At 51.1% G+C, this 11,113-nt stretch overlaps 2 protein-coding genes across 2 annotated transcripts in view; both read left to right on the forward strand.

Annotated features, from left to right (window-relative positions):
• Positions 1 to 655, forward strand: part of LOC105552913 — a 1,667-nt gene extending 1,012 nt beyond the window's left edge. The window contains exon 3 of the mRNA XM_011998736.1: positions 5 to 655. Coding sequence (XP_011854126.1) covers positions 5 to 554 — 550 coding nt within the window. The 3' untranslated portion in view covers positions 555 to 655. The remainder of the gene's footprint in view (positions 1 to 4) is intronic.
• SSRP1 (structure specific recognition protein 1) lies at positions 1 to 10,086 on the forward strand. The gene is made up of 17 exons (XM_011998704.1): positions 1 to 53; positions 539 to 711; positions 1,126 to 1,311; positions 2,568 to 2,673; positions 2,969 to 3,159; positions 3,267 to 3,497; positions 3,632 to 3,735; positions 3,838 to 3,966; positions 4,229 to 4,450; positions 5,176 to 5,248; positions 5,673 to 5,811; positions 5,965 to 6,010; positions 7,619 to 7,748; positions 8,177 to 8,347; positions 8,547 to 8,635; positions 9,184 to 9,370; positions 9,596 to 10,086. Exons 2-17 carry the CDS (start codon positions 658 to 660, stop codon positions 9,665 to 9,667), a joined length of 2,130 nt encoding a protein of 709 aa, XP_011854094.1. The 5' UTR covers positions 1 to 53; positions 539 to 657; the 3' UTR covers positions 9,668 to 10,086.
• The last annotated feature ends 1,027 nt before the right edge of the window (positions 10,087 to 11,113 follow it).

Consider the following 11,113-nt stretch of genomic DNA (forward strand, 5'->3'; position numbering starts at 1 on the left):
CCAGCGCGCCCACCTCCTGCGCCGGGGCCCTCGCGAGGCTGCAGCCTGAGGAGGTAGGTGGTGGTCGTTCCCCGGTCCCAGGAAGGCAGGGGCGCCCCTCCCCCAAGGGACGCTCGACATGGACCATTCCGCGTTCGAAACCGCGGGGAGCGGGCGAATCCATCCTGTGGGGCGGGGGTGAACCGGAGGCCCGCGGGGTGGTGGGAGCGCTGCGAGGGAAACCCTGCACTCTGAGCTGGATTGGGGCGCGTGCGAGGTGCGGGCTCCGGGCTGACCCTGGGGTTCCGCTGCTCGTTGCCATGGCTCCCGCCAGAGCGGCTAGAGCGGGCGTCGGGTTGGGTGTCAGCGGTATTCCAGGCCCGCTTCTCCACCTGGGCTTAGGCCTGGACCCTCGAGCGCTGCAGCGTCCGTCTGTAGGTTTCCAGGCAGAGGAAATCCTGAGACATCCCAGGCGCAGTTGGGAGTTGCTGCTGTGCTCCATCCGTGAGCACAGCGAGGTGCTGTCTTTCGTGCTTATCTGTCTTCCTTTTGAATTTAGATTCCCAACCTGCTGAGCATCCGCCCACCCACTCAGGAGTTGGGGCCCAGCCCCCAGTTTACTCGGTTTCCCTTGTGCAGCCTGGGGCTCTGCCCAGGCCACCACAGGCAGGGGTCGACATGGCAGAGACACTGGAGTTCAACGACATCTATCAGGAGGTGAAAGGCTCCATGGTGAGAATGGCTTGGGCAGTTGATACAAGTAGAGAGAAGGAAGGAGGGTAGAGTTTTTGTCCATTAACGAGAGCTTGCTTTGGTAATGTTATTTTGGAAAAAGAGGACTCAGTATAACGTGTACCTAGTGTCTCCCCCAACACGAGGCAATACTGAGAGACAGTCTCAGAGTTATAGGGACCGTATATGCTCTTCAGTTCCCAATTCCTGTTTTACAAATGAGGAAACTGAGAATCTGTTAAGGATTCTAAATACCAGAGCCTGGTTTGGAATCTAGACTCCTTGCACCTCAGCTGTTGCTCCTGCATTGACAATCTGGCCAGCCCACTCGCAGCTGGAAAGTGTGTTGGGTAGAACTGTACCCAGGACATGCTGTGTACTGTCCCCATGCATCTGGGCCTGCTTTTCTTACAGAATGATGGTCGACTGAGGCTGAGCCGCCAGGGCATCATCTTCAAGAACAGCAAGACGGGGAAAGTGGACAACATCCAGGCTGGGGAGTTAACAGAAGGCATCTGGCGCCGTGTTGCTCTGGGCCATGGACTTAAACTGCTTACAAAGAATGGCCATGTCTACAAGTATGATGGCTTCCGAGAATCGGTGAGCTGTCCCATAGCTATAAACCCCCTTTTTACTGCATCATCTTGTTTTAGTCTTCTAGAGACTCGAGGTTCCTTCCTCATGTAACCCTGTGATTGCTAGTTTGGGCTCCTTAGAGCAGGACTGTGAAGCCATGAGGCAATCAGTGTTTGGCTTTGAGTGTTGAAGTCTTGTGAATTTCTGTGTGCCTTGACTCCAGAAGATTTTCTTCTGTCTTGATTTAGATACTAGTTTCTACCTGTGACTTTTATCAAGGTTCAGGATCTTAGCTTGATGTCTTTTTGTGGTTTTTTTTTTTTTTTTTGAGACAGGGCCTCGCTCTGTCACCCAGGCTGGAGTGCAGTGGCGCAATCTCGGCTCACTGCAGCCTCTGCCTCCTGAGTTCAAGTAATCCTTCCACCTCAGCCTCCTGAATATCTGGTACCACAGGCACATGCCACCATGCCCAGCTGATTTTTCATAATTTTTGGTAGAAACGGGGTTTCGCCACGTTACCCAGTCTGGTCTTGAGCTCTCAGACTCAAGGGATCGCCCACCTTGGCCTCCCAAAGCGTTGAGATTACAGGCATGAGCCATTGCTCCTGGCTAGCTTGATGTCTTAAAGTGTGGGTTTTGTTTTCCATTTTCAACTGCTTGAGTTAAAGGCTTTATTTGATTTTAATTTCCACTTTCATTAAAGTAATACCTATACAAAGTTTATAAAATCAGATGGCCCATAACCAGGAATGTCAGATCCAGTGGCTAGAAGCAACCTCTCTAAACCATCTTTTAAACAATGTTAGAGCTGGGTTGCTAAGTCAGCATGAGTTTTTTTTTTTTTTTTTTTTTGTGACGGAGTCTTGCTCTGCTTTTTTTTTTTGTGACGGAGTCTTGCCCAGGCTCGAGTGCAGTGGCGCAATCTCGGCTCACTGCAAGCTCTGCCTCCTGGGTTCACGCCATTCTCCTGCCTTAGCCTCCCGAGTAGCTGGGACTACAGGCGCCCACCACCTCGCCCGGCTAACTTTTTGTATTTTTAATAGAGACGGGGTTTCACCGTGTTAACCAGGATGGTCTCAATCTCCTGACCTCGTGATCCTCCCGCCTCGGCCTCCCAAAGTGCTGGGATTACAGGCGTGAGCCACCACGCCCAGCAGCATGAGTTTCTTATAAAGCCTATTTGGGACAGTTTCTCAGAAATAGATAATCCCAGGACATTCAAGTCGGTGTTAAGGCCACCAGGGTTTACTGGGATTGCGTTTTCTTCCCTCCACCCACAGGAGTTTGAGAAACTCTCTGATTTCTTCAAAACTCACTATCGCCTTGAGCTAATGGAGAAGGACCTTTGTGTGAAGGGCTGGAACTGGGGGACAGTGAAATTTGGTGGTGAGTCCTGGGGAAGACTGAGGTTTGGGGAGGAAGATAGGGTGAAGGGCTTCAGCCTTTTACTTGTTTTGCTCTTTTCCTTCTGCCACTGTCTCTGGTTTCCTATCTGTTTGCATGTTCATCGTGTGTTTATTGAGTACCTACAGTTTACTGGGCACTGTGACTGGGGTTGGGGTTACAGTGTAAAGAGACTAACCCCAGTATCCTGTCTCTGTGGAACTCAAGTTTGGTGGGAATGTTGCTTATGCAGACTTAAGGGGAGGAGCTTGTGGCTTGACAAGCCCTTTCCTCACAGGGCAGCTGCTTTCCTTTGACATTGGTGACCAGCCAGTCTTTGAGATACCCCTCAGCAATGTGTCCCAGTGCACCACTGGCAAGAATGAGGTGACACTGGAATTCCACCAAAACGATGATGCAGAGGTGTCTCTCATGGAGGTCCGCTTTTATGTCCCTCCCACCCAGGAGGATGGTGTGGACCCTGTTGAGGTGAGGCGTCCCCTGGTTGCCTTGGCAGCAGATGGTGCTGAGCAGGCATTGGCTGGCCTGGGAGCAGCAGGGCCTGCTGCTTGGTTACCAATGTGTGCTTTTTGCAGGCCTTTGCCCAGAATGTGTTGTCGAAGGCGGATGTAATCCAGGCCACGGGAGATGCCATCTGCATCTTCCGGGAGCTGCAGTGTCTGACTCCTCGAGGTCGTTACGACATTCGGATCTACCCCACCTTTCTGCACCTGCATGGCAAGACCTTTGACTACAAGATCCCCTACACCACAGTACTGCGTCTGTTTTTGTTACCCCACAAGGACCAGCGACAGATGTTCTTTGTGGTAAGCCGAAACCCCTATGGCCGGATAATCGTGGTTTTTGCGTGTTAAGTAGACGGACCTCACTGGTGTGCAGAATTCTATGTTAGTGAATCGCAAGTTGTTGTAGAGTATCAATTGGTGCTCTTCCTTACTAGATCAGCCTGGACCCCCCAATCAAGCAAGGCCAAACTCGCTACCACTTCCTGATCCTCCTCTTCTCCAAGGACGAGGACATTTCGTTGACTCTGAACATGAACGAGTGAGTGTCTCCCTGGACTCGTTTCCTGCCACTGTCCAGGCCGGAGACAGGTGTGCCATTAGAAGGCAGTAGTGTTGTGACCTCACCTTGCTGTCTTTGTAGGGAAGAAGTGGAGAAGCGCTTCGAGGGTCGTCTCACCAAGAACATGTCAGGATCCCTCTATGAGATGGTCAGCCGGGTCATGAAAGCGCTGGTGAACCGCAAGATCACAGTGCCAGGCAACTTCCAAGGGTGAGAGTGTGGGCCTGGGATCCTGCCCTGCCTGGGTATGGGAAATGCTGTGTCTCCTTGGTAAACCCCTCCTGAGATGGGATTGCAGCCTGTTACAGGTCTGGATGGGACCTTGTGTCACAATAGGTGTCAGCGCCTCTGTCAGAACAGCTCAGTGAGGTTTACTTAGTCGAGGACATGAGCACACATGTCGCTGCTGCTAGATGTGCCCTTTGCCTCTGCTGAGGTTGGCACTAACCAGGCTCCCTGCACCCTCTGTCAGGCACTCAGGGGCCCAGTGCATTACCTGTTCCTACAAGGCGAGCTCAGGACTGCTGTACCCGTTGGAGCGGGGCTTCATCTACGTCCACAAGCCACCTGTACACATCCGCTTCGACGAGATCTCCTTTGTCAACTTTGCTCGTGGTACCACTACGACTCGTTCCTTTGACTTTGAAATTGAGACCAAGCAGGGCACTCAGTATACCTTCAGCAGCATTGAGAGGTGAGAACCTCCACCCGTCACTTTCTGGGCATCCTGGTCCTGAGCCAGCTTTGTCCAGGAAGCCCGGCATGGCTTGCGGCACTCTCCAACCCTAGAGCAGAATTTTTCTTCTGCTACATCAGGATTTGGTCATTTTCCCTGGAGTGCTCAGACTTTAGAAACCTCTCCATTGCTTTCTTTCTGGTCATTTAAAAAAAACAACAAAAAACTTTTTCTGTATTCTGAAAGCTATATCTTCACTACTGACCTTTTTTCTCCTCCACTCCCCACAATGGAAATGCTATCTCTTTCTTTCCTGGAATGAGTTTTGTGCCTGAGAACATAGCAGCTAATGCTTATTTGGTGCTCACTGTGAGCTAAACGTTTTATAAGCATTTTCACGTGTAATCCTCATATCATCCTTGTGAAGTATGAAGACAGATGACCACACCCCCTGCCCCACACTTACTCCGCCCTGAGCTTATTTGGTAAACAGATGCGCCCCTCCCTGCCTTTTCTTTCCCAGAGCTCTTCACAGCCATGCAGGTTCCTCTTTCAGGACTAATGTCAGGCTCTGGCTCTGCCTTACTGCTGTCCTCTGGGGGTCTCTAAGCTGTTGGGTTGGGTAGCATGGTCAGGAACTCCAGGCTCCACAGTCTACCCCAGCTCATGGAATCAGAACGTTGTTTAGTTCGCCCCTGTGTCGGCACTACCTCTCTGGTAACATGGTGCATGTCCCCTCACAGGGAGGAGTATGGGAAACTGTTTGATTTTGTCAACGCGAAAAAACTCAACATCAAAAACCGAGGATTGAAAGAGGTACTTCTGTGTGGGGAGCAGAGACCCTCTCCTGGTCTTTCTGTAGGGGAGAACGGGGTGGAGATTTTTTCCGGCTTCTTTTTCACTCTTTCTTCTCTTCTTACCCTTATAGAAAAAAGAGGTGCGTGTGACCCTTTCCCCCTCCTGGTGCAGGTTTCCTCTGCATGACCTTAGACCAGTCTATGCAGCCCCTCAGGAGCCCCCAGTGGGGCTGGGAGAGGGAGGGGCTTGGGGCTTGGACTAACCCAGTTGGCAGGAAGTACTTGGGCGTAGGCCCTGCACGTTGGCTGCGTGTGGACAATCCAGCCCCAGGTCTTCTGGGCGCTGCTGCTCTGACTTGACAGGCATGGGGGTGTGCTTTTGAGTGTGCAGGGATTCTGGCTCGAGGGTGAGTTGGCCCCACTGTGAACTCTTCCCTGGCTAGGGCATGAACCCAAGCTACGACGAATATGCCGACTCTGATGAGGACCAGCATGATGCCTACTTGGAGAGGATGAAGGAGGAAGGCAAGATCCGGGAGGAGAATGCCAATGACAGCAGCGATGACTCGGGAGAAGAAACCGGTGGGTTAGCCTCCGTGCTGAGCACGAGGGTGGTCAGATGTTCCTTGCTGTGGCCCGGGCTGGACTCACCCATGGGCCAGAGCTGGGTGCCTGGGTGAGGGGGTGGGGATTTCCAATGGGGCAGAAGCTGATGCATCCTGTGCCCTTTTTCAGATGAGTCATTCAACCCAGGTGAAGAGGAGGAAGATGTGGCAGAGGAGTGAGTTTTGGTGGTACCTTGTGGGGATAAGATGGTGACCCATAAGCTTAAAGGACCAGATTTCTGGACATTTCTCATGTCCCAGCATTAGCTACTGACCCGGAATGGGAGAGTGACCTCCAATGAGGTGATACACAAAATGTTTTGGAAATTGTCAAGGGCTTCGTAAGTGCAAGGCACATTTTGAAGTCAGAAAAGTATAGTGGGGTCTATGGCCATACCACCCTGAATATGCCAGTCGGGGCTGGTTCGTAGTTGGATGAGGAGAGAATGGGAATGAGAGCTGGTGCTTGTCACTTATTTCCTGGAGGTTGTCGAGTCAGTCATTGAATCTCAATTTCCTCATCGGTAGAAATGCAGTAGTACCGACTTTTTATTAGCAGTGTCAGAAATGTGACTCACTCTTACTTTAAAAGGAAATATATAAAAGGGAATTTCATAAGTTCATGTTACTGCAGAGTCTGGGGATTTAATTGACTTCAGACACTACTGGATTCAGGCACTCAAATCTATTTCTTCTGATTTCCGTAATTCAAAATAGGTTTGCCCCATGGAGTGCCCAGTGACTCTCAGAAGCTCAGGGCAGGCTTAATCCTACTGGTTTAAAACAACACCAGAAGCGCCTCTTTTGGTGAACAGCATAGTGAACACAGTGGTTACCTGCCCCTTCCTAGCCTGAGTTGTTAGGATGGGCCAGGGTCTGATGGGCCAGAAATAGGCCAAGTGCCCACCCTTAGAGCCTGTGGTTGGGGTGAGCCCTTCCTGAGTGGGGGCAAGCTGGTTCCCAACAGAAAATTGGAACTCTGCTCTCTTAATCCAGAAGGATTGTAAAAGAATGTCAGGCAGCAAAAAAACAACCAACAGGAGTCCCCTAGTTCAGCCTGCCACACGTTTATGAAGGTGTATGAAAGCTTCATGAGCAAATACTTGTGAAAGTGCCTTGAAAACTGTCCAGCAGCATACAGGTCTAAGATAGTTCCATTTTTTGAGGAGTTTCACATATATCAGATAAGACTGTCAATTACAGGGGTGGGTACTGTAACTGATTATCTTTTCATCAGAAAAGACTGTAGGGGCAGATCCTTTTGTAGTTCATAAACATGATGGTTGGGTGTTACGTGCGTGTGTGCAACGTGCCACCCTCCAGCTTTGTTATGATGTTGACACATTACCCATCTGACACGAAAAAAAAAAAAGACAAAAAAGACTATAGGGTAGATTAAGGTGATTACTCCGAAGGAAGTGGTGAAGTGGATTTGGGCCATGTTCCAGGCATGAATGAGGCAGTGTTTCTGCCCGTGGTGTCCTGGGAATGGACTAGGACCTGGTTTGGCCATGCCCAGGGAGATCAGCTGAAGCTCATTGATTGATTTTCATTATTAATTCTAATCAAGTAACCTATTGCTGTGGCTGGGTCTGGAGAGGGCATGGCTGAAGCCACCTCAGTGAATGGGAGGAAGCAGTGTTGGGGATTGGTGGTGGATCCTGTCCTCTGGTCTTCCTCCCTTGACCCTTTTGGGTGGGTATCTTTGGATTTGTTTTCCTCCTGCCTTGAGGCCATGGGATCCTGTCTTCCCTCAAGTCTAAGCCTGGCTTGCTCTCTGGCAGGTTTGACAGCAATGCCTCTGCCAGCTCCTCCAGTAATGAGGGTGACAGTGACCGGGATGAGAAGAAGCGGAAACAGCTCAAAAAGGCCAAGATGGCCAAGGACCGCAAGAGCCGCAAGAAGCCTGTGGAGGTGCAGACTGTAGATGGGAGGGGCTGTGTGTGGTGCAGTGGGCGGGGGTGGGGGAGGGTGGGAGGCATTCTCTTTACCTTCTCCTGTCCACTACCAGTAGGACCTGTTCATTGGTCTTCCTTGGGGCTGTTTTTTATAGCCAGTGATTATAGCCTTGAGGGGTATCTTCTTGGAAATTGTTCTCACTAGCCCTGAGATTAATAAGCTTGTGGAAGGTCTGAATTAGGAGATGGGCTTCTGTCCTGGTAAGCTAGGCACTGAATTGCAGAGGGGAAGGAGATACTATCCTTGCCCTTAGGGAGTGTGCGTCTCGTCTGATGCTATTTAGTCCTCTACTTTTTCTCCAAGTTAAGTGATCTAAATAATTTATTTGGGAAAATGTATGGGTTCTATGGGAAATAGCTGAAGGCGTTTGGGTTCTTATGCAGGTGAAGAAGGGCAAAGACCCCAATGCCCCCAAGAGGCCCATGTCTGCGTACATGCTGTGGCTCAATGCCAGCCGAGAAAAGATCAAGTCAGACCATCCTGGCATCAGCATCACAGATCTTTCCAAGAAGGCAGGCGAGATCTGGAAGGGAATGTCCAAAGAGAAGAAAGAGGTGAGTAGCAGCAGAGGAGGGGTGATGCCTCTCATGGGCTGGTGAGAGGTGCTCTCTTGGCATGGTGAGTCTGATGACTGATAGGGGAGCAGTATGAGCCATTGGTGGGACTTTCTGTATCGATTTTGCCTGCATCAGGGGAGAGGGGAGACGGGAGAGGTCTTATTCTTCACTGTTTTTTTCTGTGTGTGTGAGACAGGAGTGGGATCGCAAGGCTGAGGATGCCAGGAGGGAATATGAAAAAGCCATGAAAGAATATGAAGGGGGCCGAGGCGAGTCTTCTAAGAGGTGAGTGTCGAGAATGTGGTCCAGTCACTGATTTTTGTGACAGGTTTTTTTTTGTTTGTTTTTTGTTTTTTATACAGGCCGAAGTTGAGCATTGGAAAGTTAAAGACAGCAGATATGCTTCTGACTGCAGTAGGGTAGTGCTTCTCAAACCTGGGTAGGCCGTTGCCCAAGTATGGGTGATATGATAGGGCATTCAAGTCACTGGGGAAATATGGCCCATTTTCGTGGACTATTTTATTTGAAGGTATGGGGGAACGAAAAAACTATTATGGAGTGCAGTGCACAATTCACATGAACTCTAAAAGATACAGCAAGAAATGTCAAGTAGGTTTTGCATATGGGGCTGCTTTAGCCTATGCCCTCTGATTCTTCTGGTGTACTCATGATACTCTCCCTTGGTGCCCTTCAGGCTGACATGGCTATTTACGTTCAGAGTGAAATGGGCTGTGTGGCTGGGATTGAGAAAGGCCTTGTTAAAGCTGGGAGAGGTTTGGTCATGGTGATAGGGGACCTGAAGGCCTAGCTCCTCTTCCCTCTTGCCAATACAGGGACAAGTCAAAGAAGAAGAAGAAAGTAAAGGTAAAGATGGAAAAGAAATCCACGCCCTCTAGGGGCTCATCATCCAAGTCATCCTCAAGGCAGCTAAGCGAGAGCTTCAAGAGCAAAGAGTTTGTGTCTAGTGATGAGAGCTCTTCGGGAGAGAACAAGAGCAAAAAGAAGAGGAGGAGGAGCGAGGTGCGGCAGGAATGTGGGGGCTGTGGGCTGGGCAGCGTGAGGGGCATGTGTGTCTGTGTGGGGTTGGTCTGTAAGAGTAATGAGTTGGAGTGGATGGTGGAATTCTGAGGTTCTGAAGGTGGGTGCTGTATTTGGGAGGCGGTAGGAAATTGCGGGCCCTTCACTGAAGACTGGGTGGGGCACCCAGGACTCCACCTTTTCCCTGAAGACACCTTTGGTTTTCAGGACTCTGAAGAAGAAGAACTAGCCAGTACTCCCCCCAGCTCAGAAGACTCAGCGTCAGGATCCGATGAGTAGAAATGGAGGAAGGTTCTCTTTGCGCTTGCCTTCTCACACCCCCAGACTCCCCACATTTTGGTACCAGTTTCTCCTCATGAAATGTAGTCCCTGGATTCTGTGCCATCTGAACATGCTCTCCTGCTGGTGTGTATGTCACTAGGGCCGTGGGGAGACTTCTTAACTCTGCTGCTTCCCAAGGATGGCTGTTTATAATTTGGGGAGAGATAGGGTGGGAGGCAGGGCAATGCAGGATCAAAATCCTCATCTTACTTTCCCGACCTTAATTAAGGATGTAGCTGCTGCTGGTCCTGTTCAAGTTGCTGGAGCAGGGGTCATGTGAGGCCAGGCCTGTAGCTCCTACCTGGGGCCTATTTCTACTTTTATTTTGTATTTCTGGTCTGTGAAAATGATTTAATAAAGGGAACTGACTTTGGAAACCATGTCTTTATGCTTTCTTTATAGCCCTGGTTTGTTGCTCCTACTTTTATTGGTGGTGGTTACTGCCCTGGTCAGACTAGGCAGAGCCTGGCCAGCCGGGAAGCAAGTCTCGAGGCACATCCTGTTCTGTTCCCGGCTGGAGAAGCATTGGTTTTCACCCGCCTCTGCCCGGATGGGCCACCTGAGAATCTAGAAATGAGAGCTGATCTGATTAGGAAGTCTCTCCCGGTTACACTCCATTAGCCAACCAAGCTAGGGGGAGGCAGCTCTTGGCCACATCCTTACCTATGAGTCAAGGGTCTTCCAAGGCTTTAGATAATGAAATCAGGATTGACTGTCCTTCCCGCAGCCGGGGGAGTGGAAACGTGAGCCTGGAGAGTCGGGGAGGATGAGCGTGTGTGTAGGGTGGTGGTGGTTGCAGCCTGGTGGGGGGTGCAAGAAAAGTACGGAGTATATGTGAAGCTTTTGTTCTTAGGGGAAGAAGGGGGGGATACAAACTTCAGTGTAGGGAGGAACCCATGTCTGAGAAGGGGCCTGAAAGGAGATAAAGGTCACTACCGAGGAAAGCAGAGCTGCCAGACTTCCTCACCGTGGCTCTAAATCTGAATTGACACAGGAGGGGTGGCCACGTTGCGCGCGTTCTCAGCACTCAGGTGGCTGTACCAGGAAGCCGCTCCAGTCCGCCGGCGGCTACCTTCTTGCCGGCGTAGCTCGATGGTACTGCACTCCGTGTAGGCGGCGGGGCCCGGGAGGGGCCGCCAAGGCAGTCTCTCTAGGCAGTCGTCTCGGTGTCCATTTTACCCGAGCGCCCCCGGCTGAATTGCGTCAGTTTCGCCCCGGTCTGAGCCTGGGGCGGGCCCCTCATCTGCAAGCCTCATGAATAATTGAGTACTGGGCCGCGCCTGTTTGCCGACGGCGGGACGAATTCTGCACGGGCTTCCAACTCCCGGGTTCCACTGGCTCATGCATATTCATGAAGCGCCCTGGGGGCGTGGGCCTGGGCGGAGTTAGGGGCGGGGCCCCGCC

The sequence above is a fragment of the Mandrillus leucophaeus genome, unplaced genomic scaffold, assembly GCF_000951045.1.
Source record: "Mandrillus leucophaeus isolate KB7577 unplaced genomic scaffold, Mleu.le_1.0 Scaffold578, whole genome shotgun sequence".
Lineage (NCBI taxonomy): Eukaryota > Metazoa > Chordata > Mammalia > Primates > Cercopithecidae > Mandrillus > Mandrillus leucophaeus.